This window comes from Panthera onca, chromosome A3, assembly GCF_046562875.1.
Source record: "Panthera onca isolate mPanOnc1 chromosome A3, mPanOnc1 haplotype 2, whole genome shotgun sequence".
In the NCBI taxonomy this organism is placed as follows: domain Eukaryota; kingdom Metazoa; phylum Chordata; class Mammalia; order Carnivora; family Felidae; genus Panthera; species Panthera onca.
The window spans coordinates 118,401,261-118,419,714 of record NC_138341.1 but is presented as its reverse complement, the minus strand read 5'-3'; the positions used below and the strand labels follow the sequence as shown (position 1 = coordinate 118,419,714).

The following is an 18,454-nucleotide window of genomic DNA, read 5'->3' as shown; positions in this document are numbered from 1 at the left end:
ACACTGGAATGATGAATAGCTATGAAGTCTGAAGGAAGGGCTCAGACAGGTCCTCCACCATTTCCTGCCAAGTAAACTTGCTTCAGTTTAATCTGCCTTCTCAGCCACAGCACTTTCCATTTATGAAGAGGTAACGCCAGCCTGGAGGGCTGTTAGAAGGATTACTTTGTGCTCTGAAGCATTTTTCTGGTTCCCAGAGAACAGGTGCAAACACTGTTCTTCGTCGAAGAAAGAATGGTAATATTCAGTGTGCGGAGAAAGGGAACGCTTGCTTGTTGGACAAACAACAAGCAAGATGTGTGTGTGCAGCTTGGAGCACAAACCCTATACAGCCCCATTAGGAAGCACAGCTGATTTCTAAAACATTTGCATTAGTGTTTTGCTTTTGCAGTTGAATCCAAGAGACTGAAAGTCCGAAGAAAAGGCTCTCGTTCTCCAAAAACAACAACAAAAACCTGTAAAGGAGGGGCGCCTGGGTGGCTCAGTCGGTTGAGCGTCCGACTTCGGCTCAGGTCATGATCTCGCGGTTCGTGAGTTCGGGCCCTGCGTCTGGCTCTGTGCTGATGGCTCGGAGCCTGGAGCCTGTTTCGGATTCTGTGTCTCCCTCTCTCTGACCCTCCCCCATTCATGCTCTGTCTCAAAAATAAATAAAGGTTAAAAAAAAAACAAAACCTGTAAAGGACCACGAGGATAAAAATGCAATCAAGTTTGGCCCTTCACAGGTTCATGAAGAACAAAACCAATACGGAACAAGCCAAAAAGCAAGGCAATAAAATTTCAAGGTTTAAGAGTTCCCCAGTCTGGCCTACCTACCTTTATGCTCTGGTACGAGCCCACGGTCCAGAACCGGGCCTGCAAATGCTCACTCTGCAGATGACATACCATTGTCATTTTATTTATGTTCTTTGTCAGAGACAATTTTCTTTAGATTAAGGAAAATCTTACTGAAAAGCCTCAGAGGAAAAAAAATTGGTGGTTCCTAAAGAGATGTGTCTATGTACCCTTCTCTTTCTTTCTTCTTTCTCTCTCTCTCTCTCTTTTTTTTTTTTTTTGTCTATACAGTTAATAACCAAGATGGGTTCACTGTGTTTCTGCTACACAACCCCAAGCTGCATTTGTACACATCCCTTGGGATCTCAGTGGTCTCTTCTCTTTCTAACTGGAACAGGGTTTTACAACAGAAGTAATAAGCTTCATGTCAACATTTTCAAGGAAACTGACAATGTAATTCTTCTGTCTCCCACTGGCTTTGTTGTTTCTTAAAGAACACTGAACCACTGAAACAAGGACACACTGTTAAAAAGTGCTCTGCAGTGGCAAGAAGCAAATGATCTGGAGTACAGTCTATAATTAAACCTGATATATTGAAATCCTCTATTTGCAGCAACCATCCTACCAAAGAGAGACAGCTGTAACCAAGAACCTGGAAATGGCAAACCAGGGGGCAATGAGGGCATCTGTATAGCTCAATCCTCATGTCTGGATAAATTCTAAAAGGGCCATCCCCCCATAAGTGAGTCATTTTTTTTTAAGTTTATTTATTTATTTTGAGAGAGAGGCATCTAAGGAGGGGCGGGGGGGGGGGGGGGGAGGGGGTAGAGAATCCCAAGCAGGCTCCGAGCAATCTCATGAACTGTGATCATGACCTGAGCCAAAATCGAGAGTCGGACGCTTAAACAACTGAGCCAACCAGGTGCCCCAAAGTTAGTCTTATTTCTGTGAATTGGTTTCTCTGAATCTGATCATTCTGTTAAACTGCCCAATAAATTGTGGCTTTCCTAAATTTTCTTTTTCTCTCAACTATACCTGACTACAAAAATACCACTTGGCTTCATTATTCATATCTTAACTCTTCTGCTGCCAGCCAAAGACCATGTAAACATCCTCACTGTACTGTAATTCTTGCAATCAAAGCAAAAGAATGAGGCCAAGCTGCTTGACCCACAAGGAGTGGTATTTTCTCCATCAGGGGAGTACAGACCATATACACACAGTATATACTGCCCACGAGGTTCTGCGCCTTCCACCCTCACCCCACCTTTTCTCTTTCCTTATCAAAACATTATGACTAAATGAGAAATTCCTTTTGGGGGGGGGGGGGGTCCTATACTCTAGGATGGCTAGCTGCTGCTTTTTCCACGGCATGAGTTCATTTTTAAATACCACCTCAACAATCTTTTCTTTCCCAAAATGTCTTCATCTGTCCTTTGACAGAGAAAAAACAAAAAACAAAAAGCTTTTTTTTCCCCTCATTGATTCTGTCAGGCACTGTAAAGTCCAAACAGTCTTAACACAGGAGTGAAAAAAAAAAGTTACCTGACAACTAAACTAACACCTGGGTGGGAGGGTAAGGCGGAGGACAAAGGCCTGTCTGGTAAGGGCAAAGAGGTAGGAGACCTCCTTACGGTCCTACAAACAAATGCCGAGAGACTGCAAATCTGCATGAAGGAATTCTCTGGACCTTGAGCAGAAAGGTTGTAAGAAATGAATGCCTAAACCATAACCCTGAAATAATTAGGAGGCTGGTGGGAGAAGAGTGTTGAGAGGTTCAAGTGTCCCAAAGGGGGATAAAGTGAAGTGCAGACACTTGTGTGGGTTTCTGCTCCGCAGCACAGCATGAGCACAGGCCAAACAGGGCAGCGAGCCCGGGACTACAGCTGATGCCTGGCTTCTCCGGAGCCTTGAAGGTGAGGTTCAGAACCACCCTGTGGCCTATGTTGTGTTCTTCGGGCATTAAAAAATCTGATGGAGAAAAACAGGGCCAAATATACGCAGGCAGAAGACTGAGCTCTCAGCTATATGGCTTTTACGAAGTCACTCCTCATTCTTTGGGTCTATGCATGGGGTTTGCTAGAAATTCTATAAACCAATGATTTTAAAAAGCAAAAATGTTTCTCAGATTTTTCTCATTCATTTAGGAAATATTTACTGGGCACCTAATGTGCATCTGTGGCTAGGCACTGGGGATACCAAGAAGGGGACGACCTAGTTTCTGCTCTCGAGAGTCCTACAGTACAGTCAGAGACCAGCAGATGCCTACCACACAGGATGGTAAGTGCTCCCACAGAGGAAAGCACAGGACGCTAGAACCTAATCCTCAACATGTGAGAGTGGGTGGGTGGGTGGGTGTAAGGGCTGGGCTGGGGAAGTGACACAGGGGGAGGGGATTCTTAAAGAAATTTAGTTTAATCATCAAGTGTTGAGGAGGATAGGGACCAACTGGAATTCTCACGCCGTGCTGCGGAGGGGATATAAAATGATACAATCACTTTGGAAAACAGCTTGGGAGTTTCTAATATTGAACTTACATTTCCGATATGACCTAGTCATTCCACTCCTTAGGTATTTACCCCAGAGAAATGAAAATATATATTTCTCTGAAGACTTTTAAGCAGCTTTATTAGCAAGAGCAAGACACTGGCAACAACCCAAATGTTCACCAACAGGTGAATAACAAAAACAACGGACACACTGGAATGCAGAAGTATAATGGAATATTACAAACACGAACAAGAACCAAACTACTGGCAGACGCAAAATGAACGAATCTCAAAAACAATCTGTTGAGTGACATCGGCTAAACAAAACACATACTAAATAAATTCAAATTTAAAAACTGATACTTGATTCAGTCATTAGGAAGCATTTAAGTCTGTTTGGAGAAACTCAGGTATGGGAATCTACTTTTTCAACTGTAAATTGTACGAAATCTAAACACAAAGCAAGTACTTTATGAAAATTTAACACTGAACTGAGATGTAAATATGCACCAGGCTGCAAAGACCTAGGATGAAAAAAAGTAGAATGGTTCAATAATGTTTTTTTATCGATTACCTGTCGAAATGATTTTTAATATATTGGGTTAAATAAAATGTTATTAAAATTAATTTTCTTTCAACCTTTTTACCATGCTACTACAAAACATAAGCTTATATATCTTGCTTGCATTCCATTTCTGTTGGACAGGGCCATTGTGTATCTTCATCGTGTTGAAAACAAAGATGCATTCAGCTGTCAAAACTAAAACTGTACACTTATAATGGGAGTGTCTTATTATAAGTCAATTATGCTTCAATAAACTTAATAGATATTAAGTTGGATAGTATATACCTTTGCATGTGTGTGTAATATGTGTGTGTGCATAAATGACTATCTTGCCGATGACCTTTCCTTACCAATAATCAGAAACGTAAAGAAAAAAATTCATAGACATGCAAACTATTAAGAGGAATGGTTAATTTAACGCATTCAATGATACTAATAGTTATTTAATGTCAGCCTCCCTTACTAGCGGTGGAGTTTCTTGAAGGCAAGAATCCTGTCTTGTTCCTCTCTGTGTAAGCCTAGCACTTAACGTAGTAAGTTAACACAGTACTTCGCCAGTGTTTTAACAGCTGCAGAATTGTCCCAGACACTTTACATATAGTTTAATTTCCAAAAAATCCCTGCAAATTTGGCATTGTTACTCCCATTTTTCAGATGAAAAACTGAGGGTCAGCGGTCAGAAAGGTTAGAAAAACTCACCGAATAACCAAAACTAGTTAAGTGAAAGAGCGATGTTCCAAACCCACATGCACCTCAACTCCAAAGCCCACTCTTCCATGCTGTCCCACACTCCCACCTTTCCAGGTGGACATTTCATGACTGCTGAATGCCTGAATCACAGTGAAGAGCAGTACTCAGGGGCAACGGAACCACAGAAATTTTCCTGAATTACAACCTCCAAGTTTGAATGGGCTTCTGTCTCTAGACGCAGAGCACCTTGGCGGCTCCTGCTAGAAGATCAGGATGAATCTAGTAGGGAAAAAAGAATTCCCTCCCAATTAAACTTTCCATTTGGGAGTCTGAAGAAGAAAAATAACACAGAACAAAGAGCATGGGAAAGAGAAAAAAGGGGAATGCTGAATCTGCTAAAAAAAGCTAGTTAATGCAAAAGAATTAATCTCACAGTAACTTCAGCATTCAAAAATGAAAAGTTAGAAGATCCTACAGAGGTGCAGTTTCTAAGGCTTTGGGAACACCTTCTTAATTAGGCTCCCAGAATCTCAGCATTCCGGTTTGAATAATCCATATTTCTGGTTATTTATTCAGCTTCCCACTGCTGCACATTACAAAGCCATATGCTACAGGAATACATCACTTCATATTTGCACTCAACCATCCAAAGACACTGGCGGTTCAGACCTTTAAGAAGCTTAGGGAAAAGTCCCTGTAGAGTACAGTTTTAAGGTTAGAAGGCCCAGGAAGCCAAATGCATCTTCTTTATATGCTATTTACTCGAGAGAAGGTGGGTCATTTCAACAAAAGGACAGGCAATTAGAAGGGTAAAGGAGATAAACAAACAAAAGACTCAAGAGAGTAAAGCTAGCAAAAATCAGCTGAACACTGAAGGCCTCTGAACAATTCCAATGGCCCTCTCTGCACTTTAAAATAGATTTTTTAAAGCAATTCCACAAAGGAAGATTTCCAATCAATCCAAGGTCTGGTATGCACTGGACAAACGAAAAGGTCTACTGTGCCCCCACCCAGCCCTACACAGGCCTTTAAAGAGAAGATATTTTAGAAACATATCCCTTGATAATCTTAAATACAAAAATAGTTTTAAGCAAAAGATGGTCATTGTAGAATCTGTTACAATATCAAAACAATGGAAATAGTCTCAGTATCACCAAAAGAATACTAAGAAAGCTCTATCTCCTTAGAGTCCATGATGCAGTTGTTGCAAATTCTCACAAACATTATGTCACAGCACGGGAAATGCCATGTTACGTTTAAAAAGAAACTTAGTACAGAAAATTACACATGTGACAGGACTAAAAAGCTGGTAAAAACAAGAAAATAATTACAAAGTGAAAAAAAGAGTGGAAGAAGTGAAACATCCAAAGTTGGGTTGTGTTTCGGTGACAGAGCTGTTTTAGCTTCTTGGAGGCAGGAATCCTGTCTTATTCATTTCTAAGTGCAGCACTTAACACGGTACCTTATCAGTGTTTTTTAACAGCGGTTCTGCAGGTCTATATTCTAAATTGTATTTAATAGATATGTATATCAAATTTATTAAAAAAAAACTTTATTTAAAGAAATGGTTTAACAGAGTTTTCAATTTACAGGAATAGAAACGTAAAGATCGCAGGCTCTAGGTCAATTTCATACAGTCATAATGATTAGAGTCTTCTGGCCACAAAAACATGCTCTAGTGGCTCTCAGTTTGAAAAACAGTCCCTTGACCACACACAACTCCCATTTCTGGTTACCCCCTACTCTTATTTCTCTACTCCCTTTCCTAGCCAGATTTCTCAAGAGTTATTGATACAAGCTACCTTCCATTTACTTCCAACGTTAGGATTCTGTGAAATATACTAGATATGATATTCACTTTAAATATTTTAAGGAATTAGAGCATAAATAATAATAAGATATATAAGGAAAGTACTGTAAAGGAAAGTTCTAGAACTGTCCTGCACATTTTCATCTCCCATGCTAGCCACATAGCACATGTGCACCTCATAGAAAATGATATTAATGAAAACTTTGTATAAATAAAAAATCTGATATTCTTCTGTCAACCACAAAAATACAAACATACAGCACAGATAGGTCTATGTGGGATATAAAGAAAACTAGGCTAAGTTTAGAAATTAACATAGGGTATGTTTAGAAGGTCATAACCAGGCTTCCCAAAACCAACGCAGTAAGAGAAGGAACCAAAAGTTACTTCCCTTCAATGGAGTGGTCATATTACCAACTGACATAACAATGGGCACAAACAGAACAAAACATACTTTCTATTTTCTACCCACTCTAACTTGAGAGAAGACCACACACATGCACGCAGGCGCACTTGTGCGCACACACACACACACACACACACACACACACCCTGAAGGCCTTACTGTTTTACATTATCTAGGAAACTCAATGGACTAAAAGACCATAGGTACGGGATCTGGAATTCAGACAACAGTGAGGAGCTGGAAAAAAAAGACAGAGATAAGAAACGTACCTGAGCATGAGATTCATCAGCTGAAGACCCTCGCCCTTCAGGAAGCGCTCACGATTGGAACTGAGCATTAGGCAGGAACAGAGTGAATCAAACAGATTCTCCATCATCTCCTGCTCCTCGGCTGTGCTAGGATTGTGCCTTTTAAACACCTGTCAAGCAAAGACATCAGAAAGCACAGAGCCATAAGAGAATGTCCTTTCATCAGCCAGCGCTTGACAACTTCCAAAGCCTGCCTGTCACAATAACCCCAACAACTGAAGAAACACAAGCTCGCCATACAAAATTCGCATCAGTTTCCATTTTAGAGAAACTGAACTTTCTGATTCACAGGTATTAAATAGCTACTAGTTCACACAAAAAAACAAAACACTCAACTGACCACTGGGTCCATGAGTGATTGATAGTTTCAAGGAGCCAGATTAAACACACACACACATACACACACAACAAAACAAAACAAAACAAAACAAAACAAAACACAACAACAAAACCCTTTTACTGTGAAATAGAACACAGGTGTAAAAAAATTCCATAAAAGACACGTATAGCTGAAACCACCATCCAGGTCAAGAAACCACTTTGCCAGCTACCTCCAAAGCCCTCCCACAACCCACCCACAGCCCATTGCACACCTAAAAGAAACTACAATCCAGAACAACCACAGCCTTAGGAAGAGTTTCCTCACCATCGGGGCTATTGAACTACCTTCACACAGCAGTTGTGGCTCTAAGTCATGGGAACAGCTTAAAGCAGAAGTCCTGTCTCTGCCAGAGATATATGGCATGTTAGGAGAAAAGCCTTTTTAACAGTATATGCGTACCCATAGAGCCTACTACAAAATGAACAACAATCTTGCAGGAACAGGACGAAGCACCTTCCCAGAAAACTGGAAACAGATTCGCATTTCAAAGCTCTACTTTTTTGGGGCGGAGGCCAAGCCACTCCGGCTGCTGGCACCACGACGGCAGCTGTATGCAAACTGACAGCTCAGACACTCCCAACACTCAAGATTTTATCCAAATGATCTATTTTCAGTCCTGGTTTTGGAATAGCACGGATGAGATTTGTTAGAAGACATCTTCACAGTATTTCCAGAATGCCGGCAGAACAACAACATTTCAACCAGATTTACATTTCTTACAAGGAGAAAATGGCATTTTCTAATGTCTTATTCCAGCTTCCGGTACCACGTCCCTCCCTGTCCTCCTCTGTGACCTCTGTCCCACTGCACTGGAACTTGTACTCCTTGAGCTTATGTGGATTCTAAATGGATAGAATGCATTTTACTGGCAGATGGAAAGGAAAGGAAGTAAATAATCTTGGGCGTGGGTCAACTCAAAATAATTCGGTATTCTTGGCCCAAGAACACACACTTAAGCAGGAAGCACACTTCTTTTGGATTGACAAACACCAGAAGACGGGGGAAATCCAAGCAGATACACAGTGATATCTGGTCATAAAGAGCAAATGACTAAGAAAAGGAGGCAAACCACGTAGCTCCGATGTAACCTCAAACCCGCCAACATACTCCATATGGCTTGCATCACATGGCTTCTTTCTTCCCACAATTTCCAGCTCCACCTCCCATTTAAAGCAGGCCATGTATCTTCATGGCAGACAGGAAGCATAAGAATTACTCACGGATAACTGCTGAAGAAGCACATCGATTCCATCCAGCTCCCCAAGCAATTCCCTGTTTTCTAAAAGGGGAAAAAAAATAGAAGGAGAAAAAAAATGAAGCTAACTGTCAGATTTTACAGCCGTCTAACACTGATACATCAGCAAACAAAATCAATACAGCTTGACAGAGTACAAAAGCTGCACAGAGCGCGAGAGGGAGAGCAAGGGGATGCCAAAGGCAAGAGAGCTTGCTGTCATGATCTGAAACAAGCCTGGCTCCTATCCTAACAGAATATCAATACCGAGAGGGAGCCTCACCGTCATTGTCCTGGAGCAGTATGGCCAGCACTTCACTACAGTACAGTTTGTTGGCATCGAAAGGCATCTTTGCCTGTGGGGATATCGGAGAAATGAGAAAAAAACGTTAAGGGGCCTTGCTCCCCTCCCCTAGTTCACAAGAACTAGGATCTAAGTTCAGGGGAAGTAGAACTTAGAAAGCCAAAAGGCAGGTTAAAGGTAAAAAAAAAAAAAAAAAAAAAAAAAGGAAAGAAAAGAAAAGTCTGCCTCTGCTCTCAAGGGATCAGACTCAAATACTACATAGTACAACCATAAATGGCAGATGTACACAATGGCTCTCTCACTGCTAATGCCCAGGTATGAAAGTCACCTCCTCAGTGAAGCCTTCCCAGATTCCCCACTGTGAGTCCAGAGACGACTGTCTAGCACATAGTATATACTCAACTGTGAACTAGATGAATGATTGAAAGTTTGTAACCCTTAAGACTAAAATCCATTATGAAGCTTCGTTCACATATTACAATCATAAAATCAGGCTATCAATTAGCCGACGGATGATCAGAGAAGGTGAAAAGAAAGCAAGTTCTTGTTTAGATTAGTTGAATGCATTTATAACAAAGTAGTTCCTTTTGGATTTTTTTTTAATGCTTAAAATTTAATTTGAAATCATAAACCTATCTGCTCGTGTGCCATAATCTGCCTACTATTTAAAAAGGAAACCACATTAAAAATGCAGAAATGTGTTAATATTTTAACACCCAAATTACTACCCACAATTCCTTCCCCGCTGCACGGTCTGGTACTTGGTGTTTCAGAGGGGACATATCTACTATCTTTTACAGCTGTCCACCACGTTGCTTCGGTAGCGAGACTCAAATATCTCACCATTAACGAGGCACCGTTGCATAAAAGTGCACAGAGAAGAGCAAGCCTCATCGATGTGTTTTTATTTACCGTACCCTTGATCCTTAAAATGCAGGCACGCAGACAACAATTGTTAATCAGCAGCAGCCTTGCTAGCTATCCAGGTTTTTGAAATGACAAATAATTTCTGTACCTGGAAAGGACAGGGGAAGTGTTCGTCTTGGAGCTAACACTTCCATCACCTTAGTGCTATTCGCAGTGCTGTTTGGACATTGATTTTGTACTTAGGAAGGAAGAGTGGCCCCTAATGAAGCAACACCCAGCAACTTTTCAGTTTTCTATGCACGTCTTCCTTGTCAGGCCTTAGTGCACCCCACAGGGTTTCAGGAAGCCGACCATCCTAGGTTAAAAGATCTGTAAATGCAAAGTCTTACGTGTACTGACTGCAAGGTATGCTCCCTGGGCAAGCTTGAGGCCTTCTTTCAAGAAATTCAGTACACAACCAGAGTTTAAATGCAATCTGAGGTGTGTTTCACTTTAAGGAAAGCAGTTTTATAAAGACCAAAACACAAAAGTGAAAGGCCAAGGGTGAGCATCTCTATCAGAATCAAGGACTTGCTAATCAAATTACTTACTCGAATTATTTAAATTACAAGTATTGGTATTTTAAATGATTTAAAGCCACACTAACTTTGTTATATGCAGCTTTTCAAGGGCCAGGGTTCTTGTTTGAAACAAGATACACTTAACTAAAAGAAGCCAAAAGACACGGGGCCACTAGAATCATACTTAGCCTTTCTGCGGTTTCAAGGCCTCTTGTCCTTTCTGTGATTTTATAAATCCTGTCTCCAAGATAAGGGGGAGGTTTTCTTTTTTTTTCAATGAATATTTATTGGGCATCTGCTAAACACAAGACAAAGAACTGAACATGAAAGCACACAGGTGAATTAGATGTGAACCTTGTCCACTGTTATGGCATTTAAAGATATTACGCTGAATTCAAATTAATTATATTAAGTAATACAGTCACGTTAAAAAAAAAAAAGAAGAACAACAGGAATCTAGGATCGATGCACCTCAGTTTGACTCATGAGCACATACTACCTATGCGACACAGTCTGCAGTTCCCAAACTGTGTGCCGAGGTACCTGGGATGTCAAACTGAATTCACAGGGGCACCGCAGGATTCTTTAAAATTTCCAAAGAAAGCACGGTGACAGGTGACATCTGTTGAACACCGAATTAACTACTAGCTCCAGGTACACTCTTTTGATGACCTCCTATCTTTGTGAAGCTGGGTTTTGGTGGTTGCTGTAATAAAAGAACTGTGTGAAAATCAATGTGCAACAGAATGAGGGTGGTGGTGTTCAACTGAATTCCAAGGTTTTACAAGTTGCGCAGTTACTCAGAAGGTACACACGCTTATTAGTAAGTGCGGCATTTAAATCTAAAATAAAAATATTTTTCTTTTTTTTAAGCGTTTATTTATTTATTTAGAGAGAGTGAGAAACAGAACACACGCTAGAGTGTCAAGCAGGGGAGGGGTGGGGAGAGAGAGAGAGAGAGAGGGAAGGCCAAGCAGCCTCCACGCTGCCACTGCAGAGCCCGACAGGGGACTCGAACCCACGAACTACGAGATCAGGACCTTAGCCAAAGCCAACAGTCAGACACTTAACCAACTGAGCCACCCAGGCGCCCCAAAATATTTTTTCTTTTAATTCCTGTGTATGGCTACTAATTTGTTATGACATAAATACATATTAAACTATTTGGACCTAACTACTTAATAAACAGGATTGTTAGGTCCTTTTTGGCATAGGGGCACTGTAAAAATGAAATTCCTAAGACATTAAGGGCATCATGAGCTGAGAGGGGCACCTATGATCCAAGAAACATCTCTCGGTCTCAAGTTTCCTTATCTGTAAAAAATAAATAATAAATAATAAATAAATAAATCCTCTCAGGAGAATTACTATGAGAATTAAATGGGGTAATATGGAAGTACCTAACATACAGTAGGTACTAGAAGCTTTTCTTTGACTGGAATCAGAAATATCCAGGTTAGAATCTCAGCTCTAATGGTTACCAGCTATGGGATCTTGGCCAAATTACTCTGCCTTTCTTACCTGATTTCTCTTAAGTTAAGTGAAAATAAGTAATAATCTCCTCATGGGGTGGTTGGATTATATTAACCAGTATATACATCACAGGCACCAAACAGCTGTGTTCCCCTCTACTGAGAATTCTTAATCCCCCTCAGGAAATCTCTAGCTTTTGCTGTGACACTTCAAGGAGTTTCCAATTTGCCCAAAGTACAGTTTTAAAAATCAAAACCGTAATTTCATCACTTTTTTCTGTTAAAATATAGGTCCTTTCAAAAACTGGCATGAAGAAGGAATCTAATCAGAAAGTCAAAATGATCAGGTCCCATGACTCCCCAACACTGAGCCCTAAAATGCTTCAGAGTCTGAAAGGGGTACCAGCTGGGAAGTAACCTGGCAAGAGGGGGAAGCTTTGGAGATATCCAGGCCCAATATCACAGGTTCTGCCACGTACTTCCCACGGTGTCTGGGCAATCACCTCCCCTCTGTGCAATGCCTTTCGCATCTGTAACTGGGGACAGCAGCACCACTTGGAAGGCTGTTTGTGAGGATGAGAAATGACATATATGAGGGGCGCCTGGGTGGCTCAGTTGGTTAAGCCTCCGACTTTGGCTCAGGTCATGATCTCACGGTTCATGAGTTCGAGCCCCACATCGGGCTCTGTGCTGACAGCTCGGAGCCTGGAGCCTGCTTCGGGTTCTGCGTCTCCCTCTCTCTCTGCCCCTCCCCTGCTTGTGTTCTCTCTCAAAAATGAATAAACATTAAAAAAAATTTTTTAATAAAATAAAATAAAATAAAATAAAAGATGTATGTGAAGCATCTAGAATAATGCTTTCCACCTAGTGAACAGCCCACAAACGGCATTCCCGTCAGACGGGGAAAACTTCATGGTGATGAGGATGACAACCAAGTATTTTAATCTTGTGGAAAAGAAATAAAGGAAAGTGTGGGAAACCGTGGGCCAGGTGGGAAGGAGGGAATTTAACTTATCTTCCATGTCTGGCCAAAGTCAAAAATCACCAAGGAAGTTTTATTTCTATTTAAATCTCAGCCAGAGATGATGGCCTCCAAGTTTACAAAATATCAAACTGCCAAATTACAAGGACATTCAGTCAAAATCAGGAGAAAGGAGAGGTTCATTTAGTGGGTATAGTCTTTTGGAGTTTGCAAAGTTAGCCAAAGGGACTTGAAACTTCTGGACTCTGACTCCACCAAAAGTCTGCTAGAACTGATACATGAATTCAGCAAAGTTGCAGGATACAAAATCAATGTGCAGAAATCAGTTGCATTCTTATACACTAACAATGAAGCAACAGAAAGACAAATGAAGAAACTGATCCCATTCACAATTGCACCAAGAAGCATAAAATACCTAGGAATAAATCTAACCAAAGATGTAAAAGATCTGTATGCTGAAAACTATAGAAAGCTTATGCAGGTAATTGAAGAAGATATAAAGAAATGGAAAGACATTCCCTGCTCATGGATTGGAAGAATAAATACTGTCAAAATGTCAATACTACCCAAAGCTATCTACACATTCAATGCAATCCCAATCAAAATTGCACCAGCATTCTTCTCGAAACTAGAACAAGCAATCCTAAAATTCATATGGAACCACAAAAGGCCCTGAATAGCCAAAGTAATTTTGAAGAAGAAGACCAAAGCAGGAGGCATCACAATCCCAGACTTTAGCCTCTACTACAAAGCTGTCATCATCAAGACAGCATGGTATTGGCATAAAAACAGACACATAGACCAATGGAATAGAATAGAAACCCCAGAACTAGACCCACAAACGTATGGCCAACTCATCTTTGACAAAGCAGGAAAGAACATCCAATGGAAAAAAGACAGTCTCTTTAACAAATGGTGCTGGGAGAACTGGACAGCAACATGCAGAAGGTTGAAACTAGACCACTTTCTCACACCATTCACAAAAATAAACTCAAAATGGATAAAGGACCTGAATGTGAGACAGGAAACCATCAAAACCTTAGAGGAGAAAGCAGGAAAAGACCTCTCTGACCTCAGCCGTAGCAATCTCTTACTCGGCACATCCCCAAAGGCAAGGGAATTAAAAGCAAAAGTGAATTACTGGGACCTTATGAAGATAAAAAGCTTCTGCACAGCAAAGGAAACAACCAACAAAACTAAAAGGCAACCAACGGAATGGGAAAAGATATTTGCAAATGACACATCGGACAAAGGGCTAGTATCCAAAATCTATAAAGAGCTCATCAAACTCCACACCCGAAAAACAAATAACCCAGTGAAGAAATGGGCAGAAAACATGAATAGACACTTCTCTAAAGAAGACATCCGGATGGCCAACAGGCACATGAAAAGATGTTCAACGTCGCTCCTTATCAGGGAAATACAAATCAAAACCACACTCAGATACCACCTCACGCCAGTCAGAGTGGCCAAAATGAAGAAATCAGGAGACTATAGATGCTGGAGAGGATGTGGAGAAACAGGAACCCTCTTGCACTGTTGGTGGGCATGCAAATTGGTGCAGCCGCTCTGGAAAGCAGTGTGGAGGTTCCTCAGAAAATTAAAAATAGACCTACCCTATGACCCAGCAATAGCACTGCTAGGAATTTATCCAAGGGATACAGGAGTACTGATGCATAGGGGCACCTGTACCCCAATGTTTATAGCGGCACTCTCAACAATAGCCAAATTATGGAAAGAGCCTAAATGTCCATCAACTGATGAATGGATAAAGAAATTGTGGTTTATATACACAATGGAATACTACGTGGCAATGAGAAAGAATGAAATATGGCCTTTTGTAGCAACATGGATGGATCTGGAGAGTGTGATGCTAAGTGAAATAAGCCATACAGAGAAAGACAGATACCATATGGTTTCACTCTTATGTGGATCCTGAGAAACATAACAGAAACCCATGGGGGAGGGGAAGGAAAAAAAAAAAAAAAAAAAAAAGAGGTTAGAGTGGGAGAGAGCCAAAGCATAAGAGACTGTTAAAAACCGAGAACAAACTGAGGGGTGATGGGGGGTGGGAGGGAGGGCAGGGTGGGTGATGGGTATTGAGGAGGGCACCTTTTGGGATGAGCACTGGGTGTTGTATGGAAACCAATTTGACAGTAAATTTCATATATTAAAAAATAAAAAAAAAAAAAAAAAAAAAAAAAAAAAAGAAACTTCTGGACTCTGCTATCCAGGAGCCTGGTGATCCTAAATCTTTTAGCTGTCAGAGTAATTACAGAGTCAAGCATAGGTATGGACTCAGCATGTACTAGCTTTGAATAAAATTAAACTTCACCTTTTTGCGAGCTGCTGCTTTTCTGGAAAGTACAAAACAATTATGCTACCACCCGCAGCCAGAAGTTGCAGGTTACTTCCACAGCTCACCTCTGGTACCTGGTACCTGGTACACGGGGCAGGTTCAGACACATCTACAGCCCCGTGCAACTGTTGAAGCAGACTGTGCCCTGTAAAATCCCAACTCCTGGTCACAGGAGGCTAAGAACTTCCCATCAACCAGCTGTGCATATAGTATAATGCAGCCGATTCTCGATTCATTAGCTCATACACTGAATGTTGCAACTATTTCTGAAACGCTGATTTAACCGGGAGACCAAAGAGAATCTTAATTTTGCTTCTTTAGAAAAGAAAAAAAATAAAACTTTGGGTTTTGGGGTTATTTTCAAGGGTACACAATATCCTAATGAATCTGTATTCCCCACAAAAATGAACTGTAAAGCAATCTCTCTCACTCCTGTTATCTGCTCACCTGCTAAACCATTTAATGCAATCATCTGCAATGGGTTTCATCCTCATTAGCACAAATTAGTGACATTTCATTCAGTGAAGAAATCTCTGAGTATCTCTATATACTGCTAGGCTACCAGTACAAAAAGCAGACTCACCAAGGTGCCACTCACTGAAGAATTACTCAAAGACTACTGAATCAATATGGGATGATCAGTTAAACAGCAAGGTTTAACAAGCAGTGTAAATAGAAGTATTCCAGGAGGGTGGTTCTCAGACGTTGGCAGGCATTCAGATCACCTGGAGGGCTTGTTAAAACAGATGGCCAGTCCACCCCAAGATGGGCGGATTCAGGGGGTCAAGGGGTAGGTTCAAGAATCTGCATTTCTAACAAGTTGCCAGGTGATTCTGACATCCCTGGGCCTGGCTGCGAACCACACCTTGAGAACAACTGGGTGGAGTCGCAAATATGATGGAGACACAACACAGTCCTTGCTTTTAAAGAGTCGAAGGCTATTTAAAGAAAGACAGTGAGCACATACAATATGAAAGTCCGCCAGGTGCTGGAAAAAAGATGCTTCATGAGGAGAAATGTCATAGTTATAGGCACATGTTAGAACACAGATCTGCTAACTCTCGTAAGAGAACCAGCATAGAAAAAGTAAAACGGTTGATATTCAGAAAAGAAAGAGCATGGGATGGGCTGGGGGCAAAGTAGTGCCATGTAAAGGGTGCGTGGAGAAAGTCAGGACTCACGGGTTTAATTCCAGCTCTATCTCTAACTAGCTGTATGAAGTTGGGCAAGGCACTTAATCTCTATATAAGTCTCGACTTTTTTTTTTTAATCTGCAATAGAAGTTATAAATTTCCTTTCAGTCCTAAAAATGATGGCAGCTACATGGAAGAGTAGGGATTTAAAGTGGTTAACGAAGGCTGTGTATAACTGAGAAGTATATAAGGGAAGACAGAAGTCATTCCTGGTAGAGGGAGGACCATGATCAAAGACGGATACAGAGGTCAAAATAATTCTGACCTTTGCAGAGCAGGGGCACGGTAAAAAAGATGTCTGTCTGAAAGGTAATAAGGCCAACAATTTAAAAACTGAGAAATGAGGGGCGCCGGCGTGGCTCAGTCGGTTAAGCGTCCGACTTCAGCTCAGGTCATGATCTCACGGTCCATGAGTTCAAGCCTCGCGTCGGGCTCTGTGCTGACAGCTCAGAGCCTGGAGCCCGTTTCAGATTCTGTGTCTCCCTCTCTCTCTGCCCCTCCCCTGTTCATGCTCTGTCTCTCTCTGTCTCAAAAATAAATAAACGTTAAAAAAAAAAAATTAAAAAAAAAACTGAGAAATGAAAAAGTCAGACTAGGCCAGGCATAAGGGGCATTTTCTTTTCTTTTAATTTTTTTTAACGTTTATTTATTTTTGAGAGAGAGCAAGAGAGTGAGCAGGGGAGGGGCAGAGAGAGAGGGAGACAGAGAATCCCACGCACTGACAGTGGAGAGCCTGATGCAGGGCTCAAACTCACGAACTGCGAGATCATGACCTGAGCTGAAATCAAAAGTTGGACGCTTAACAGACTGAGCCAACCAGGGGCTGTAAGGGGCCTTTGTAAGTAGGTAGAGAAGGTGCGATCTGATGTAAAGGGCATCAGGACTGTGTAGAGGGAGATTCTTGATAGGGAATAGCACACTGAAAATGGAGTTTTAAATCAGTCCAGGAGTAGTGCAGAATAAAAAAAGGTAATGAAAATGTTCACATCTCCAGAGAGCAGAGGGTATTAGTGAGGGTTGTCCATTAGAATCACAGGTGGAACTTCCCTCAAACAGAGACAGAGAAGACAAAGACTGAGACAATGAGTCTAGAAATGTCTAATTTTTTAGAGTTCCACTGGTGAAAATCAGGCTCTAGGTCCGGCATTCAGATTCAATATGTTTACGATGGTGAAAATTTTAACAAGCACTCTCCCAGATTATGAGGAAAAAGAGCAAGGCATTGTTTTTATAAAAATATGCCTTCTTGCTGGCCTCACCCTTAAGCAAGATTCTCTCTTATTAATGTTCTGGGAAACACAGAATTTTTCTAAGGGCACTTGCTTACTAATAAAATAACCAAATAGCATTTTAATGTTTAGATACCCTGAAACCTTGAAAAACTGTTTTAGAGACAGCAACATGGCTATTTATGCCCCGAGGATTACAAAAACACTATGCCTAAAAGGAAACAGTCAATAGCTTACTAGACTATCAAATGGGACTCTCTATTACTCTCATAAGGAAAATGGAATCCAAGCCAAACCCCCAAAGGTCTCAATTCTCCTTCCTGTTACCAATTCAAAAAAAGACTGGCAAGTTTCAACGCTTTTCGAAGGGCAGAGGAGGCCTGACACTCTGGTTTAAGGAAGGATCCCTGAAGCAGTACCAAGTCTCAAGGAACTGAAAAAAAACTAGTCTTGACCTCGGAGACAAAAGCTATTGGATTATTCTGTAATCCAAAAGTTTGGCGCTCTCACCTACGGCCACCCTACCAACAACTCCAGTCCTTTGCCATCTACCCCATCTCCTCGACTCTGTTCCTCCCCTCCACTCCTCACTCCCAAGATGTATTAAGGCTTTGGAGAATAAAAATGTGTTGAATGTTGAGGAAAGATGGGGAAGTAAGTCCAGTCCTAAACTCGGAAGGCATTCAGGCTCATGAGAAAAAGTCAAAAGGAAGTTAAAAGATGACAATGCATGAATTAACCAGACCTGATTTTTTTTTCCTGAAAGGAAGGTAAGGGTGTGTCGGTGTGCACGGGTGCGTGTACACGTACGTGCGTGTGTGTGGAGGGAGTTG

General features: G+C 41.2%; 1 protein-coding gene across 1 annotated transcript in view; it reads right to left on the bottom strand.

Moving 5' to 3' along the window:
• The window catches only part of CTNNBL1 (catenin beta like 1), a 162,928-nt gene that overhangs the window by 77,906 nt on the left and 66,568 nt on the right, over positions 1-18,454 (bottom strand). The window contains exons 8-10 of the mRNA XM_060617361.3: positions 8,939-9,011; positions 8,642-8,700; positions 7,001-7,149 (exon numbers count right to left, since the gene is read on the bottom strand). Coding sequence (XP_060473344.1) covers positions 7,001-7,149; positions 8,642-8,700; positions 8,939-9,011 — 281 coding nt within the window. The remainder of the gene's footprint in view (positions 1-7,000; positions 7,150-8,641; positions 8,701-8,938; positions 9,012-18,454) is intronic.